At 37.9% G+C, this 19,237-nt stretch overlaps 1 protein-coding gene across 3 annotated transcripts in view; it reads right to left on the bottom strand.

Moving 5' to 3' along the window:
- Positions 1 to 485: 485 nt before the first annotated feature.
- LOC118802181 (NLR family CARD domain-containing protein 3-like) overlaps positions 486 to 19,237 on the bottom strand; it is a 40,010-nt gene continuing 21,258 nt past the window's right edge. For all 3 annotated transcript variants that reach the window (XM_036562668.1, XM_036562666.1, XM_036562667.1), the window contains 2 exons: positions 12,672 to 12,718; positions 486 to 1,091 (listed from right to left, as the gene is read on the bottom strand). In XM_036562668.1, the coding sequence (XP_036418561.1) occupies positions 568 to 1,091; positions 12,672 to 12,718 (571 nt within the window). In that variant the 3' untranslated portion in view covers positions 486 to 567. The remainder of the gene's footprint in view (positions 1,092 to 12,671; positions 12,719 to 19,237) is intronic.

Below are 19,237 nucleotides of genomic sequence, written 5' to 3'. Positions count from 1 at the left end.
TATTGATTTTTATTGATTATTATATATTTATGAAATTTGTCTTGACTCTTTTATTTTCCCTTTCTTTCTTTTTTTTGATTACTAATAACCCTGTAAATAACGTATTTTTTAGTGTTCTATTATAATTTATTATATCATCTTTTTCTTATTTTTTATGTGTTTCTTATTAACTGCTTTGGCTTGAGAGAGACAACTTGAGAGAGAGAGAGAGACAGAGTGAGAGAGAGAGAGAAAGACAGAGAGAGAGAGACAGAGAGAGAGAGGGAGAGACAGACAGAGAGAGAGACAGAGAGAGACAGAGAGAGAGACAGAGAGACAGACAGAGAGAGAGAGACAGACAGAGAGAGAGACAGACAGAGAGAGAGACAGGGAGAGAGAGATAGAGACAGAGAGAGAGAGAGAGAGACAGAGAGAGACAGAGAGACAGAGAGAGAGAGAGACAGAGAGAGAGACAGAGACAGGGAGAGAGAGAGAGAGAAAGAGAGACAGAGAGAGAGACAGAGACAGGGAGAGAGAGAGAGAGAGAGAGAGAGAGACAGAGTAAAGTGTTCTATCTCATCTGTTATTTTATTTTAAACACACTGAGGAGTCGCAACCGACCCCAAACCCAGTGCAGAGCGGTTCAGTGAATGTGGTGTTGAAAGTGTGTAGATGGGTCAGTTTATCAGTGGAGACTCTGTAGAAGGACAGAGAGCCGGCCGGACAGTCCAGATACACTCCTACTGTCCCAGAGCTGGAGGGATGAGCAGAGAGATCAGTGCTGTTATTATTGTGACAGACAGAGTATCTGTTATTAGAGCAGATCAGATTCCAGGACTTTACATTCCCTCCAAACTGACAGTCAGGACTGTTTCCTTTCCTGCTGATTGATTTATATGTTACTGCTATATGAACCATCCCGCTCCACTCAGCCTCCCAGTAACAGTGTCCAGTCAGACTCTCTGTACACAGAACCTGAGGCCACATATTAAATCTCTCTGGATGATCAGGATACGACTGTGAAGATCCCACAAACTCCACCTTTCTGTTCCCGTCAGACAGAGAGAGATAACTGTTCACTGTGTTTGGATCCAGAGTGAGATCACAGGAATCTGCACACAAGAAGAGACATTAGAGTGACACTGTGTGAGTGTGTGTGTGTGTGTGTGTGTGTGTGTGTGTGTGTGTGTGTGAGCATGTTGGTTTTTGTGGTTTACGAGGACCTCTCAGCTGATTCAATTTGATTTGATTAGTTTAGTCGTCACATTCAGAAACTCACAGCTAGTTCAGAAATAAAAGTGAGACTTTAGCTGTAAATAAGACTGTCTTGATATCCTTTTAGCAACAGTCAATCAAATAAAGAGACTAAAATATTTCATATATGAAAAGATCAAAATAAAACTGTTATTTTTCTATAAAGAGTGGAGTCATCATGGAAAATGGCTGCCATGGAGCTGAGAAAGAGAACTGAATCCAGAAGAAGAGGCAGCAAATGTTACACCTGTTTATAAAGACAAAGATGGGTTTGGTGTGAAAAATATAAATCCAGAAAAAGGTAATTTAATGTTGATATTTAATTGGCTGTATGTGTTTATTTGTTTGAGGTCAATATGGTTTGATTTGGTCTGCATGTTCTCTGTTTTCTCTCGTAGACTGTGGAGTATTCAGCTGTGTCCACTCTGATAAGGGAGGTTTTCTTTTGGATCACAGAGGAACTAATAACTAAACATGAACCTGAAAGGAGACAGAAAATCTATCATGATATCCTGAAAGTGTTCATGTCTGAATTTCATTACAGTGGAAAGGTTTTTGGTATGAATGATATTACTCTCTCATTTAGCTGGACACTGGACAGCCACTTCATTAAGACCACCTCCTCGTTTCTGCACTCAGGGTAACAAAGTATCAGAGAAACAGATGGACTACAGTCTGTAACTGTAGAACTACAGAGTGAAACTATGTGGTCAGTCGAGCTGATAAAGTGGACACTAAGTGTAGAAGCAAGGAGGTGGCCTTAATGAAGTGTCTGGTCAGTGTAATATGTGAGGAGATGCTGATGTGCTAATTTTTAAATGGTTTTCTGTTGTTTTTGTGGTTCTAGAACTGAAAGTTCTGTTATGCTTTATTTATATGGTTCAGTGTTGATGCTGCTCTGGAAGACGACTCTCTCGGGGGACTTGATCAATGATGACCCTGTTAGCCCAAAATGAACCACAGTAGCAGGAAAAACCCTAAATCTGCTATAAGGAGCATTAATATGGAGATGCAGGGTATTTAAAGAAGAACATTCACTATGAATGAAAACAAGATTAACTGATGTTTTTTATTTCTAGTCTTTTTCTGAAACTTCCACATTGATTCTCATAATCATATATTTACAGATGGCAAACGAAAAAGACCAACTACAACTACACTGATCAAAATAATTTTATTTTCTGACTTTTTTAAACTATGATTGTCTGGATTTGAACAGATTGTCTGATTAAATCAGGATGTTTTTGCCAACAGAACTGTAAACATGAGCGAGTCTCTGCAACTGTTTCAAGCATGAACAAATGCCCTGCGTGTGTTGGACCTGCTGCATCACTCAGGTGGATCAGTCAGTAACGGTCAACAACGGTCATTACAGTTAGATAATTAAACAGTAAATGATTAATATCAGGTCTTTATGAATGTCTTTATTTCATATTTAGGTGGCCACTCTTATATTTATCACACTGTGATATTTTTGATGTCATTTTTGAAAGTGATGAATAAAAACTGTAAATTATTGAATCTGATTCCACTCAGTGGAGAATAAGGACAGTACTGAAAATGGGTTTGATTAGTTTTGATGCTGATTAAAATCTTTAACAGTTCTGGATTAACACTGGACTACAATCACGAGAGTCTTGTTAGAGTCGCGTCTCGCTTGCGTCATCTCGATCGTTTAGTGTGAGGTGTTTAGGATGGCCGTCTTAAGTCAATCTTTTTCTCGTCTTGACGCTGCGACAAAATCAACCATGTTAATATAAGTTTTAAGTCTTGGCTCAAATAGTGTGTGTGTGTGTGTGTGTAAGTGTGAGTGAGAGAGAGAAAGAGAGAGAGAGTGTGTGTGTGTGTGAGAGAGAGAGTGTGTGTGTGTGTGAGAGAGACAGAGTGTGTGTGTGTGAGAGAGAGAGAGTGTGTGTGTGTGTGTAAGAGAGAGAGAGAGAGTGAGTGTGGTGTGTGAGAGAGAGAGAGAGAGAGAGAGAGAGAGAGAGAGAGAGAGAGAGAGAGAGAGAGAGAGTGAAAATGTACACGTGACTGCCTGAACTCTCTGTAAAAACGGCAAATCTGCTCCACTTTAATCCAATAAAACTGACTGCTTTAATATTTCAGGCATTATTGAAGAATCATAGATGTTTCTTATTTTTGCTTTTTGTCACTCTGTTTATTTTTTATGGTTTAGTTCATGACATCCAATCAGCACTGCTGAATCGCTGCATGTTGTGTTGGTGTGTAAATCTTTATGTTAAATAAAGAATCTGCACATTTTACAGGTTAATTAAAGATTCTGGGTGATGATCTGGCAGAGTAAACAGTTCCACAGTGAACTGCTCTGATCTTTACATGCTCAGACAACTTATCCAGAGATGACATCTCTTGCTGTACAGTATGAGCTAATCATCCTCTAGTCCTTCATCAGTGGTCACAGGACGCTTCCCACAGGACGCTGTTGGCTGGATATTTGGTAACACTTTACATTAAGGGTCGCTAATCAATCATTAAATACATAATAATCAACTATTAGTTTCCCATTATTTAGTTATTAGTTAACTCTTCATTAAGCATTAGCTATTACTTAGTAATTGATAAAGCACTTATTAATTAGTAATTAAGTACACTGTTAGTTGATAAGTTAGTTTGTCGTTAGTTTATGTCTTACTTACTCATTATCTGTGTACTAACTGCTGCTTATTACATTGTTAATTAACTAATAAGTATTTTTCTTCATATAAAGAAGTAAGGTGATAACTTACTAGCACTTACGTGTTAATCCCGCTAATTATCTGTTAATTAACTTTCCATCACCTCCATATATTCAGTTGCTTCACTTTTCTCACTTTGGTTCATTAAAGATCCTTATGGTCACATCTGACTGTAAGATGACCGCACACAAATTCACGGACGGTTTTGTTATTCATCACGTTGATCTTGGCATATCTGTACTCATATCTGGTAGGAGTGCATGTAAATTTGCATAAATGCTGGACATGTGGCTAAGTTATCACCTTACTTCTTTATATGTTGTGTACTTGACTAAAGCTGTTGTGAGGGACATGTTTTTGTATAAGTGACTTAAAGCTGCTTTATAAGAACAGGTTTGGTTTGTGACGACTGTACTTCAAGATACTTTGTTGACTTTGCACCAATACAGTGATCATTACTGTATTCATAACACTTTTAACATTGATTCAGATCCACATTCTTTGACATCATTATTTATTATTCACCATTATTTTATCATGCGTCATTTATATTATAATGTTTTTAGACCAACCCATGACTTTAGTAAGAGCAGTGTTTGTTTTGTGAGGGCTAAATGGGAGACTGGGAAAGGTATAACATGTTCATCAGTACATAAGAACTACCTTTAAATCAGTTTTAGAGCCGTCTACCAAAGGATTAACATTACAGTACGATATCCAAGTAATAAAGCTCTTGCGCTTAACATATATTGATGCTCAGTCTTTTTGTAGGGTGATAGTGTCACTGTCTCTATACTGTAGAAGTGAACTCTATAATCATATCAAACAACTGAAAACTGGAGTTCTGGTGATGCAGAAGGTGGATTTTACTGTGTCTCTAGGGGGATTGATGATGATAAAGCAGCTAATAGACCAGTAGCCTGTTGCCCGTGCTGAACTGAATCTTCTACCCTAATTTGTGATCTAGTTTTACATTAAAAGCTACACTGGTAGCTACGGTGGTTAGTTTAAATCAGTTTTAAACTGATCATATAAATGTGTAAACATTGTCCTTACATTTATCTTTGCATTTGGCATTTAAAAAGTACAGCAAAAAGTTTCCACAGTACTACGACTTTTTCTTCCTCTCACATATTAAATGACCAGTTCTGATTCACACCTTCCTCTTTTTTCAGCAGTTTCAGAAACATTCGAGGCTGTTGAAGTTTTGTCTGAACTGGACAAATGCTCAGTTTCTTATGGGCCACTTGCACTGATTAGATGGACTTGAAAGTAGGTTAGTCTGCATGTTTCATTTTACAATTCATGTGTGCCTGAAAAGCTTCAAGGGTTTATATATACTCCATTTGATGGAGTCATGAATTCAGGCCTCTTTGATTGTCTTCATCATTTGTCTCTCTTTTAGTCTGTTCTGGGATCTGAATAAAGCTTGCCTGGTCAAAAGCGCTTCTGATGAGCAGAGACCAGAATCATGGGTAGTTCAGTTTAATTAAGTTCAGCTTCAAGGGTTTGTGTATCCATTGAATCATGATTTAGAACAGCAGCGTCACACTTTCACTCCAAAATTCACACACTTCCACCAGAGCTACAGAGATTCACTCAGGAGGGGGATTTTCTTTATCAGGGATGTATTTTTCCACTATATTCCATCTAAAAATATGTACTTTTTTAATAACCATAAGTACGTTTGAAATGTGGTGATTTAAATATGTATGTAATGTTATACAGTGTTGATGTTTAATAAGTAATCTTAAATGAGCTAAGCTAACTAGTTGGAGCTAATAAGGTGGCAGTTCATGAAATATAACATAAGCATAGATCCTCTAAGACTGTTATCTTGGGCACAGATGCTCAACATAAATAACATATTTGTAGCTTATATATAGTTTAGCCCTTTGTGTTAGCTGAGCATTCGTTAGCCGTGACTGCTTTGCGTTTAGCAGACTGGGGTAACTGGGGCTGCTTTATTTTGAATTGATGTCAGGTGCAGCTGTTTAATCTTGAAATAAAGACAAGAGGCCTTATTTTCTCTGGAACTGAGGGCGTTAATAGGTTAAGATACTCAAAGTACAGTATGTTGGATTGTAATGGAGCTAACCTGCTGCTAACATAGTTAGTGATAGCGATAGCTGTCCACGCTAGCAGTTTGAATTAATCAAGTTTGTTAGTTCTTTCTTGATATGCGGCTGTTTGCTTGTTGATTTTTAAAACCAGAGTACTTTCATGGCTTTAAACGTTGTAGATCAGATTTATTTTAAAGTGACAGAGTAATTTTTAATTTTTTTAATTCAGCCAGGCGAGTTTGGGTCAGGAGTGGTGAGAAGGGTGGTGTTGGGTCGCGTGTGCTCTCCAGAGAAGCAGTGGTGTCCTGAGGTGAGCTTCAGAATTCAGAATGTGATAAAAGCCTGAAACAGCATGTTTATCTGATCATTCACAGTTTTATACTCAGACACAGCTGGATGGTTGGATGTGCAAACATGGCAGTGTTCATGGTGACTTAAACTATAAAGGTGGGCTCATAATTAGAAACGCTGGTGTGGTGTTTCCACAGTTAGCAGAGCTGGACTAAGACTAGTTTACTCATTCTACGAGTAAATAAAGCTGAGCTGAACAGCTGAAGGCCTAAAGGTGCTCTGCAGATTTAAAAACTGACCAGGACACCGTTTAGTGTAACACCTGTTCTGCTGTAGTTCCTGAGAAAGATGAAAAGTATGATCTATGTGAGGTCTATACTGACGTTTTAATAAATTAATGTTTTTAATTACATACAGTAACGTTTATACCATGGAAATGAATTGTTGGATGTAAAACATGTTTTATGATGGTTTTACTCGTGTGACGTCCACACCTTGTAGATTTTAATATGAACACCAGCTTCATTCCGTCTGTAGCAAATAATTTATAATAATTGCATTGGTTTGATCAGATAAACACCACTCAGTCCAGCGGGGTTGGATGGACACCAAAAGACTCTGAAGGTGCGCGCGCAGCTTTTCAGCTCTAGATGTGCGTGCACGTGTCCAACGCGCCGTTGCTAGGAAACACGCACACAAACACAGCAGGAAAACTGACGAGATGCGCGCAGCTTCAGAGCGGCTAATCGGCGGAGGCGCTGAGAGGCGTTTTCGGTCGATAATACTGAAATGCAGAGTTTATCAGCAGAGAAATTGAGTGATTATTCTTTTTGGGCTTTTAAGTAGTTTTGGGGTGATTTCTCTCTTTTTTTTCCAGCCCTCTTTTCTTTTTTCATTTTCTGTTCTTTTCTTTTTGTATAAATACCCACCTGGGCTAAGTACCGTACCGGTCACCCCTCTACAAAGGTGTGACAAAGGGCTGCTGTTTGCCACAGCCTTAAGTAGAGGAATCCACAGGTGTGCCAGGTTGGGGCTAATCAGCCTGAGGGCTTTGCCTGTGTTAGTGGCTCCTCACCATCGTCGCCCTCTGCTGGCGACCGGCAGCGCAGACTGGGCCCTTACACATAACACTTTGAATATCGATTCAGATCCACACACTTTATCATTATTTATTCTTCACTATTACTTAATCATGTGTGATTTACATTATAATATTTGTAGACCAACATGACTTTAGTAAGAGCAGTGTTTGTTTTGTGAGGGCTTAATGAGAGTCTGGAAAGGTACAACATGTTCATCAGTACACAAGAACTATCTCTGAATCAAGTTTAGAGCTAGATTTTCTTTTCTACCAAAGTATTAACATTGAAATCTGTAATCATATCAAACAACTGAAAACTGGAGTTCTGGTGATGCAGAAGGTGGATTTTACTGTGTTTGAATTGACCAGTAGCCTGTTGCCCGTGCTTAACTGGCTTAAGGCTTCGAGCACATTGAAAGAAACATGTCTTGACATTACATTAATAGATTTGTGTGATGAGTGTTGAGATTCTGAGGTGGAAACTGGCATTGATAGTAATGTGGAAATGGGTTAAGACTGGCCTGTGAGATTACGTGCAGTATCTCCTAAATTCACCCCAAAGCCATCATCTATTGATGACAGTTTGGTGGGGGGTGTGGAAAAGAGCCTCTTTCCCACAGAAGTCAATATCGCAATTATATAAGTGTAAATGTCCCACCAGCCCCTCATCTGAGTAAGTCTTCAGCACTCATAGGAGAAAAATGGCATAAATATTGACTGACAGGATGATCCAAACTCCAACCTACAGGCTGAGGAGCTCCCATTTGAACATGACAGCTGCATTTTGTGTTTACTTGTGTTGTCTTTATCTTTATTAAAACTAGTTGGATTATCTGAAACATTTAAATGAGACAAATTAGCAAAAACAGAAGAAATCAAGTATATATATGAGACTATGCAGACATTGCACCACTGCAATTAATTCAATTCCATCAGCAGCACTGACTAGATAAAAATAAATGAAATTATCAATAATCAATAATAAATAAATCTAATATCTAAGTCAATCCATAGTGGGAATCATGTTAGAGCTAAACGTACAGTACAGTGTCTGTCAGCTAAAATGATCCATGTTGATGCACCATAGAAACCAGCCACACACACTGTAGATTACCTGCTGACGGATTCACTCAGGGGCTTATTCATATTGGGATACAGCCAATTTGGAGTTCACACACAGATGATAACAGCCCGCTTTATAGTTATTAAATTAAACATGAGCTCTTAATGAGGCGTATATTTTAATTAATGCAGAAATTGCATTGCGTACAATGATATGTGTACAAAAGCTTTTTATTTATTTATTTATTTTTTGTGATGCCTGATTCATTTTCCACAGCATACATTCTCTATAATGCCTCTGTTTTTTATCCCTGTTTTCTCCCCTCATAAACTACCTGTTAATGCACTGGAACTTCTGACTGGTTCTAACTGCACACCAGTGATCTGCGAGCTACACTGCTCTATTTTCCAGACCCTTCACCCCAAAAGCTCAGATAAGACTGACCTGGAGCAGCAGAGAACAGCAGGAATAATCTTACTTAAATTAATCTAATTAAACCATTTGAACTATAATAATGTATATTTGTGATTTGCCCAAATATATATTGCTGTAACAGACCAGTAATGTTGAATTAGTCACTAAAACAGGTCGTTAACACCAGCTAATTAAAATAGCTAGCCAGCGATTTTTATACAGTTCATTTAGTTAGTCTAACGTTTCTGGTTACCATCGTTTGTATTCAGCCAGTGGTTTTAATATATAAGTGTAACTGTGTATTTCTGATTGGGCCAAAGTCAATATATGAGCAATAAACACCTGTAGCAGTTAGCATAAATGCTAATACCCTTAGCGACAATGCCAGCTAGTTTACATTACTTTGTTGGACTCTTTATAAAATTATTGATCTACAAATAGTAGTTGGCTCAATAATATATCACTAGTTTATATTCTGGTGCAGTCTGTGAACATGTAATAGTGCAAACATGAAGCTGAAGTTGGGTTCTTATTCACCAGCTTCTCCTTCAAACTTTTCCGTTCCACCTTAAACGACACCACAGTTACATTCTGATGCCTGTCCAAATGAGCATCATTTAAGGATCATTATCATTTTGGATCGGAAAAACTGGACGAGAAGCCAAATTCAGCTGATTGTTCTTGCGTTCTTTATGTATTTCTCTGGTGTAAATGATTATCTATTCTTTGTCTCCGTGTTCAGGTATAAAGTGAATAAATACATTGCTGCTGTTGAGTCTAGTGCAGCTGGCTAACGGTAACAGCAGCAAACATTCAAGCAACACAGCAGGAAGGAGTTGATGCTCTAAACATGACAGTGCAGAGGTTCATTTGTAGAAGGCTGTGTCTCTTAATCCTGCTCCCCAGAGCACCTGATCCAGCTAATGAAGGGCTCCATAATCAGTTAATGAGCTGGATCAGGGCTGTTCTCTTCAGGAGTACCTGAAACTGTACAGTGCTTCCCAGGTTGAGACTATGTGTGAATGTCACGCCAGGCAATATGGTTGTAGCCTAAGGAGACTTTAAAAATGTTTAGATCTCAACAGAACGGTTTACTGGCCCTTAAAGCACAAACATCAACACTACTTTTGAAATGACTCTGCAGCTTCTTATTTACATTTAAATAAAAACACTATTGGATTTTGGGAAAAATAATGTCCCAGTTTCCTGTTATCCTGCCTAACGTTACCTTAATAAACACATGTTAAAGTGTGGAACACTGAAATTATTAATTTGACTGTTGCTGGCTAAAAATGTCAATAACCAACAATATGTTCATGCAGTTTGATGATGCGGCGGAGAATCACCCTGATAAATGATGCCCTGCAGCGTATCACAACATCCACAGACTAAACAGAGGAACTGGAGACAGAGTTCTTCTTCATAAAGGTTTATGTGTCCAAATGGGGTTCAGTAATGTTAGGGCAGTGAACAGTGGCATGATTTCCATATTCATCAGACTCTATATTCCAGTTAAATTAGGACTGAATGATTGGAGTTAGAGTCTATATGATGTGTTAAACGACATGGAGGGGTCTTCACTGGCAGGAGCTCCAGTAAAAAATATAATTTAAGCTGTCAGACAGTCAGAATACAGTCTGACTTAGTGCAGTAATGTGGTCTTGGTTTCAGTTGGGTGACAAAAACAGACAAGCTGCTAAATGCTGTGACTACAAAACACAGTTGGGACTGTGAGACTGTCAGTACTGACCATCCTGTTTTTACATTCGTAAAGTGTTTTACTCTGCAGGATCAACTTTGTGTGTTTTTACTTTAAAATGTTTAGAAACAAAAGGAATGGTTCACTTAAAAATCTAATTCATCCAGTTTTACCCTCACAAGCCTCATGAGCCAAAACCTGTTTGGTGTCTGAAGTTTGCTTCTTTATCTTTAGCACTGGAGCTACGAGGCTAATTGAACCTGTTAGCTACATTAGCTTTGTGGCTCCAATACTAAAGCTGTGTAGATGTTATTCTGCTGTATAAAGGAGCGTCAGACGCCTTTTAAACTCTCTCAAACACACGTTTCATTGTCTGTGAAGCACTGTGACTGAAAATTTCTCTAGTCTGAACAATGAGCTTCACATTATCAGTCTGCATGTTTAAGAGCACCATATGTCATCACAGCTGACCAATCAGCAGCAAGGATGTCTGTTCTCTAGTCACTCATCCAACCAGGATGAATGGTGAGTTTTGGCTGTTTTCACCTGGAGCTGAACAACACTTTACACACAGATAGACACCAGACTGAACGTGAAAAACTCTGATTCTGTCTTCTTTTTCTTTCTGTTTGCTTCAATGGTGTCTAGAATTGATGCTGCAAAGCAGGATGGGTATTTAGGAAGATTGGTCAATAATGACCATACAAAGGAATAAATATGTGCAGATGATTCACCACACCTGTGTTTGTGATTCATGATAGTCAATAAAGGTATTTATCCTCAAATTACTGTCAAAGGCGCTTTTGAGCTTTAAGTCATGAATGTAATCTTCAGTGTTACAGATTAAGTGATATTTATATGATATAATTAAGTTGAATGGAAATGTTTAGCCACACAACAGTTTATAGAATTTATAGAGTATTTTAAGATTTTACAGCTGTAGCATCATAACATCAGCATTAACTCTTACAGGAGCTAAAGAAATGGTGCACAAAGGTCTTGGATTAAACGTCTGAATGTCGTGTTGTTTTAGAAATATATAAATACAGTTTGGTTGATACTTGTAACTCACTGATCTGCGTATTCCAGCACATTATGGACGTTTCTGTATACTGAGCAGGTGATCATTCTTAGGATTGGTTATTTTGGCTCCTTAGTTGATGCTGTGCAGGCCATGGAGTCACCTGATAGCCTTTGTAGTGCTTGTGCTAATAGGCTAAACATTTAAGTAGTACAAAGGAAACTTTAGAAGCATAAAAGGAACAAAATTATTCAAAAATAAAGAAGCATCAATGTTTTTTCCATTTTTCTGCTCTGTTACAGCGGCTTCTTATTTTGTTAGTTTTTTATGGTTTGGTTCATAACACCCAGTCAACAGTGCTGAATCGTGTTGATGTGTAAATCTTAATGTTAAATAAATAAGTAACCGCACATTTTACAGGTTAATTAAAAACCTCTACAGTGAACTGGGCTGATCCACAGACGTGACCAGCAAACGACGTATCTTTCCATTTGTGCCACTGTATTTCCACCAGGTGCATAATGGGAAATGCTCTCAAAACTCTAGTTGCAGTCTTGCAGATAGTGACCCTGCAGGATCCCCAGTCTTTGTAAAATCATACTCAGTGACTAACAGCTCTGTGATTGTCTTTAGGTGTGAGTGTCAGACTTCAGTCTTTTAAAAGTCTTTTTACTGCAGTCTTTTTAAAGTCTGTTTAAAGTCTTCTAGTGTGTGGTTCGTATGAGGCTGTGAGCAGAATTCAGAAAAGGGGACACAGCTGATCTTTTGATCCAGGCAATCATGAGTGTCCTTACAGTGTGGTACGAACAGGAGAACTGTGTGTTTTCATCTCCTGATATTTAAACTGGAAAATGTCCTGACTGTACTGTGAAAGTTCAGACCTCTTAAAGACGGTAGATAATAAAATATCAACTGATGAACTTAATATATGAACTTTCTGTAACACAGAACTGTTTTCATCTCCAGATCTCTCAGAAAGGTGTGTTCCAATATTGTAGGTTAATGTGACGATTTTCACAAAAACAAGTATGTGTGTGTGTGTGTGTGTGTGCGTGTGTGTGTGTGTGTGAGTGTGTGTGTGGGTGTGTGTGTGTGAGTGTGTGTACTTACATTTCTTTGGTCCTGGTTTGATTCTGTTCTCACCTCCATGTTCCACTCTAAACACACACACACACACACAGACAGACACACACATGTTAATATACGCATTCAAATGTTCTCACTCTCCTCTCTCTCTCTCTCTCTGCCTGTTTCTCTCTCTCACTCAGTTTCTGTCTCTCTCTCTCTGTCTCTCTCTCAGTTTTACATTTGTCCAGTGTAAAATCACATCTATACTCAGACACACTTAAATACACTGATGTGTGATTAAGGTTGTGTGTCAGTCTGTTCTCCGTGTGTAACAGCTGTAAACACATTTATCTGATAGTGTAACACATCCTGGTGTCTCTCCTAAACACATCAGTATCAGATCTTCAGGTTGAATCATTTCCTCTTCTAATGGTGGATCTCAGTTTAAACTGAACTGTAATAATCTTCTCTGAGATCTTTATTTTTGCTGCGTGAGGAGAGAAAGTGGTGTGTGTTTCTGTTCTGAGCTGCTCTGATTACAGAGTCATTCTTCTCTGGGCCTCCAGTGTTTCTTATGGAGCCTTTTTCTACATTATGATCTCTGAGTCTGTACATTTTAAAGTGTTTCTTTAGGATTTTATTTGAATCAGATAATCTGATTAAATCTGTGTGTTTCTCTGCTCAGGAATCTGTAACATTCTAATTTACTAACTCAGGAAATTTCATTGATCCAGTTATTGATTTATTGTTTTTGGTGGGTTTTGTGGATCATTTTGAGTTGTGTTGGTGAGAAGGTGAACTGGACTGTGATTGAGGGGTCTGAGGGGGTCTGTTTGTCTTTGAGGGGTCTGTTTATCTTTGAGGGGTCTCTTTAACTTTGAGGGGTCTGTTTATCTTTGAGGGGTCTGAGGGGGTCTGTTTATCTTTGAGGGGTCTGAGAGGGTCTGTTTCTGGGTGTATGCAGTTGCTGAGATACACTGTGTGGTGGTCAGACTCTGGCTGTTATCAGTGAGAGTGGAATTGTAAAGCTCGTTGTAGTGTCTTGCGTAGGGGGTTGACTGATATGGTTTTTCAAGATTATTAGTAATCAGGGACTGATAACCGGTATTTGGAGCTGATATATATTTACCATGAATTTGATGTTTGTAGTGTGAAAATTTACAAGAACGAAACTCACACATCTTACAGTAAATGAATATTAGAAAGTTATAAAAATTAAAGTGATCTGAACTTTAAACAGTGCAGTTTGTAAAACTGTACCAAAACATTTTAAAGTATCTTTAAACATGAAGTAAATAACTTAAATAGCTCTCAGTGATTTTTCACATCCTGTGAAGTGAGCTTAAAAACTTTAAACTGAATAAACTATACAAACATGTTTACACAGGTTTTAACATGTTAACAGAGACAGTGTTGAAAGGGTCACATCAGCAGAGGAGCGTATTCAGTATATGTGTCTGAGAGAAAGTCTAGATACAGAATAAAGACTGTATAAAACCTAAACTAACCAAACACACAGAACTGTAAAGGTATTACAGTAAAACTATTACAGTGAACATCTGGTGTGATGAGATCTCTATTCCAGGTCATAGGGAAATTTCACTGTCTAGCACTATTATATAATTTTAGGATGTCCAGTCCTAATTTAACTCTACTGTGTTTTAATATCTGCTTAGCCATTTTTAAGAACTGTGAGTTGTTCTTGTGGTTCTTGTACAGTAATGGAGTCTAGACTATGTGTCAGTTAATCATTAACTAATGATAGTAATACATTGAAGCTTATATTACAACTTATACATCAAATAAAGTCTTAATTAACACCTTATATGATTGTAATTACTGTTACTTTATCATTCACAATAAAATAAAATAAACAAAAAAAACCAAACAAAAACGTCATTAGCACAACACGAGAAAAAAAAAATCATTAGAATTAAATCATTAAGTAGCCATTAAACAAGACTTATTAGTTCATTTTTAATGTTTATAATATGTATATATGTATACACTTAAATATAAGACAAATGTACAAATGTATACAATTAAATATAAGAACTCAGTAATGATATGGGAATACGAACATAGGAACTCAGAGAAGTGATATAGTGATGTGATTAACTGGTTATGTAATATTTATTAAGCACTCTTGTGCACTTATGAAGCACTTCTTAGGAGAACAGTGCTTTGACTTATACAGTGTCTCACAAACACTGATTTATTTGTAGTTGCCTGACACAATTTAAACACTGACCACCACAATATAAACAATGACCAACACGATATCATCACTGATCGCCACAATTTAAACAATGACCACCACAATATAAACAATGACCCACAATATAAACAATGACCACCACAATATAAACAATGACCAACACAATATAAACACTGACCACCACAATATAAACACTGACCACACGATACACATGACCACCACAATATAAACACTGACTACCACAATATCATCACTGACCATCACAATTTAAACACTGACCAACACGATATCAACACTGACCACCACAATATAAACACTGACCAACACGATATCAACACTGACCACCACAATATAAACACTGACTACCACAATATCATCACTGACCATCACAATTTAAACACTGACCAACACGATATCCACACTGACCACCACAATATAACACTGGACTACCACAATACATCACTGACCCATCAAATTTAACCACTGACCACACGATATCATCACTGATCTTCACAACTTAGCAATGACCACACATACACGCTATCATCACTGATCGCCACAATTTAAATCAATGACCACCACAATATATAAACATGACCAACACGATATAAACAATGACGCACCACAATATAAACATATGACCAACACAATATAAACACTGACCACCACAAGATAAACAATGACCAACACAATGACACTGCCACCACAATATCAATCCACTGACCAACACGGATAGCAACTGACCCACCACAATATCAACACTGACGACCCAAGATCATCACTGACCATCACAATTTAAACACTGACCAACACGATATCAACACTGACCACCACAATATAAACACTGACTACCACAATATCATCACTGACCATCACATTAAACACTGACACCACGATATCATCACTGATCTTCACACTTAAGCATGACCAACACAATATCACACTGACCATCCACAATATAACACATGTTCAAGTGCAGAACGATATCAACACTGACCACCACAATATAAACACTGACTACCACAGTATCATCACTGACCACCACAATATAAACACTGACCAACACGATATCATCACTGACCACCACAATATAAACACTGACCAACACAACATCAACACTGACCACCACAATATTAACACTGACCACCACAATATCAACACTGACCAACACAATATAAACACTGACCAACACGATAACATCACTGACCGTCACGACCTAAGCAATGACCAACACAATATCAACACTGACCACCGCAATATAAACAATGTTCCAACACGATATCAACACTGACCACCACAATAAAAACACTGACTACCACAATATTATCACTGACCACCACAAATAAACACTGACCACCACAGTATAAACTGACCACCACAATATAAACAATGTTGGCTGATCTGCACCGTTTTGACCACCATTGAGCTTCACGCTGTACAAAGCTGTGCAAACCTCACCTGCATGAACTGACCCTCCTGATGCTGATGCTGCTGCATAAACTCAGACTATCTAATTAACCGCTGCTTTTTCCCGTTTTATATTCTAATATTTTATACTGATGCTGTTTGCTGTCCGCTGTCGACCAGAGGAGGATGGGTTCCCCTTTTGAGTCTTGGTTCTTCTCAGTGTTTCTTCCTCTTTGCTCTTAGGGAGTTTTTCCTTGCCACTGTTGCCACTGGTGACGCTCATGGGGGCTTGGACCCAGATTTTTCTGTAAAGCTGCTTTGTGACAATGCCTGTTGTAAAAAGCACTATATAAATAAACTTTGACTTGATTTATTTCATTGTAGAACTGCACTGTGTTGATTCGCTCAGCCCCACTCTCTCTCTTTATTTCTCTCTCTCTCTCTCTCTGAGTCTATCTCTCATTCTCTGTCTCTCTCTTTCTCTGTGACTCTCTATTTCTCTCTGACTCTCTTTTTCTGAGAAAGAGAGACAGACAGAGAGAGAGAGACAGACACATCTCAGTTTCAGTGAGTCTGGAATATCCAAGCCTTTGTGTTTTTGAAATAACAGCGCTTTTTGGGGATTTTTTGGATCAGTTTTTTAAGTTCTAAGCAACTGTTCATTCTTCTACACACACCTGAGAGGGTTGGTGTTTTGTTGTGGGGTACTGGGAGGATTGAAGGCTTTGACAACATTCTGTAAAAGGCTACTTGGGACTGAAAGGGCATCGGGTTGCGCCATTTTCTGTGAGCGTATCTCAGACATTGTGGTGCAGCTTTACTCTCTTTAGCTCTGTTTAGGAGGAGTTCACCTGGCTATTCAAAGACATCCTCCAGCATCAGTCCCACTGCTGCAGACTGGTAACTGAGTTCCATTTACTGCATCTTATCAGAGACTCAGTAACTTACACTGTTCCACTGAGCTGAGAGGTTAATATTCTTGTTTGTTTGTAACGTATAACTGTTATTAAGAGTAACTGTTGATTTTTTAGTCCTGATTCTACTTGCTGTACAAGTTAAAGGGATGAAAGAATTTTTTTGTATTGAAAGCTCTTTATGGTGAATTCTGACAGCTTTATTTGCCATTTGAATTATCTATTTTCATGAAAAAAGAGATTATTACTGTATAATAGCCAATATCCACAAGTTTTACATTGTCATTATTGCTTGTTATTTTATATTTTGGTGCTGACAGCACAAATATTTTCTTATTCAAAGTGAAAAGTGAGCTAAAGCTAGAAATAAAAATACTTGTAATTCATCCCTTAATAAATACTCATATTAATTTAATTTACCCTTAAACCCTTATTTACCCATTTGCTTTGCAAAATGTAAATAAAAACAAAATGCAATGATGTGCAAATCTTTTAAACCCTGTATTTAATTGAAATAGTACAAAGTCAACAGATCAGTTGTTGAAAGTGAGAAATTTTATTGCTTTTTGAAAAATATTTGCCCATTTTGAATTTGATGCCAACAACACGTTCCAAAAAAGTTTTTGGACGGGGGCAACAAAAGGCTGATAAAGTTGTGTAATGCTAAAAAAACACCTGGTGGTTGATTGATATAAAATGAGCATCTCAGAAAGGCTGAGTCTTTCAGAAGTAAAGATGAGGAGGGGTTCACCACTCTGCATGATCTGTAGTACAATAATTCAAGAATAATGTTTCTCAACGTAAAATAGCAAAGAACTTTTGCTTTTCATCATCTACGGTACTTAATATCATTAAAAGATTCAGAGAATCTGGAGAAATCTCTGTGTGGAAGGGACAAGGCCAAAAAAAACAATATTTACTGGTTGTGATCTTTGGGCCCTCAGGCGGCACTGCATTAAAAACTATTTGAAATCACTGAATGGGCTCAGGAACACTTCTGAAAACCACTGTCTATGAAAACAGTTTGTCGCAGCATCCACAATGCAGATAAAACTCAAAAATGCAAAGAAAATCCATATAAATTTATATATAAACAGGCATGTTTCTCCTACTAAGTCCTGGACCTGCTGGAGCAGTACTGACAGAACGGTCCCTGAAAGTAAACCTGACAAGCACAAATGTAATGATATTTTAAAAGGCTGCAAACCTTCTCTTCTTTTTCTTCCTATTTAATATATAAATGTCCTACACTGCTCTTAAACTCCTTACAAAAGTTTTGATGGGGACAAGACGGTTCCCTGTGGTACCCTTCTTCTCACTAGAACAGTGTGAAAAACTTTTTCAGCTCTAACAAAATCTAGTCTAAACAAAAGATAAATCATTAAGTTCTGGGCTCTGTTAAAAGCTCTTAAAAATCCTGACAGAGCTTGCTGCTGTTTCCAAGTGACTGTAAATATTGTGAAACACAAGGGTGTATCACACACCTTGAGCTCTCTAATAGCCGCTGTCTACCTAGGCAGCTGAAATCCTGAAGTGACGTCAAAACCTGTATCTACTACAGATAAATGAGACCTCTAGTTAGACAGCAATGACGTCGCCCACTGCACGAGAATCACAGTTAGCCACATGGACATGCTGAGAAGCGTTTACGCCCGCCTTTCATACACAAAGTTGCGCGCGCTGCATCGCGGGATTGCTCAGCAGCTGAGAAGCATCAATGCTCTCTCGATATTCGGCCAAAATGAGGTACCTCAGTAGGCAGCATATTTGAAATTCCCATACTATGTTTTAGACAGAATGCAGAAACACCTGTAAGGAGCTGAACACAATAATGTACAGTTACACTACTATAGCATAAAGTTATACTATACTAAAATATACTGTTTCTATATTACAGTATACTTTACAGATACTGTACTGTAGTGTACAGTTCATATATGACAGTATATTGGACAGTTACTGTTCTATACTGAAGTGGACAGTTACTGTAATACATTATACTATACAATGATTATATTACAGTAATTAACCAAACAAATAAATAAAAAACAGAAACAAAATTTACCTGC

The sequence above is a fragment of the Colossoma macropomum genome, unplaced genomic scaffold (genome assembly GCF_904425465.1).
Source record: "Colossoma macropomum unplaced genomic scaffold, Colossoma_macropomum, whole genome shotgun sequence".
Classification (NCBI taxonomy): Eukaryota; Metazoa; Chordata; class Actinopteri; order Characiformes; family Serrasalmidae; genus Colossoma; species Colossoma macropomum.
Note: the sequence above shows the minus strand (reverse complement) of the source record. Positions and strands in the feature narration are given on the sequence as shown.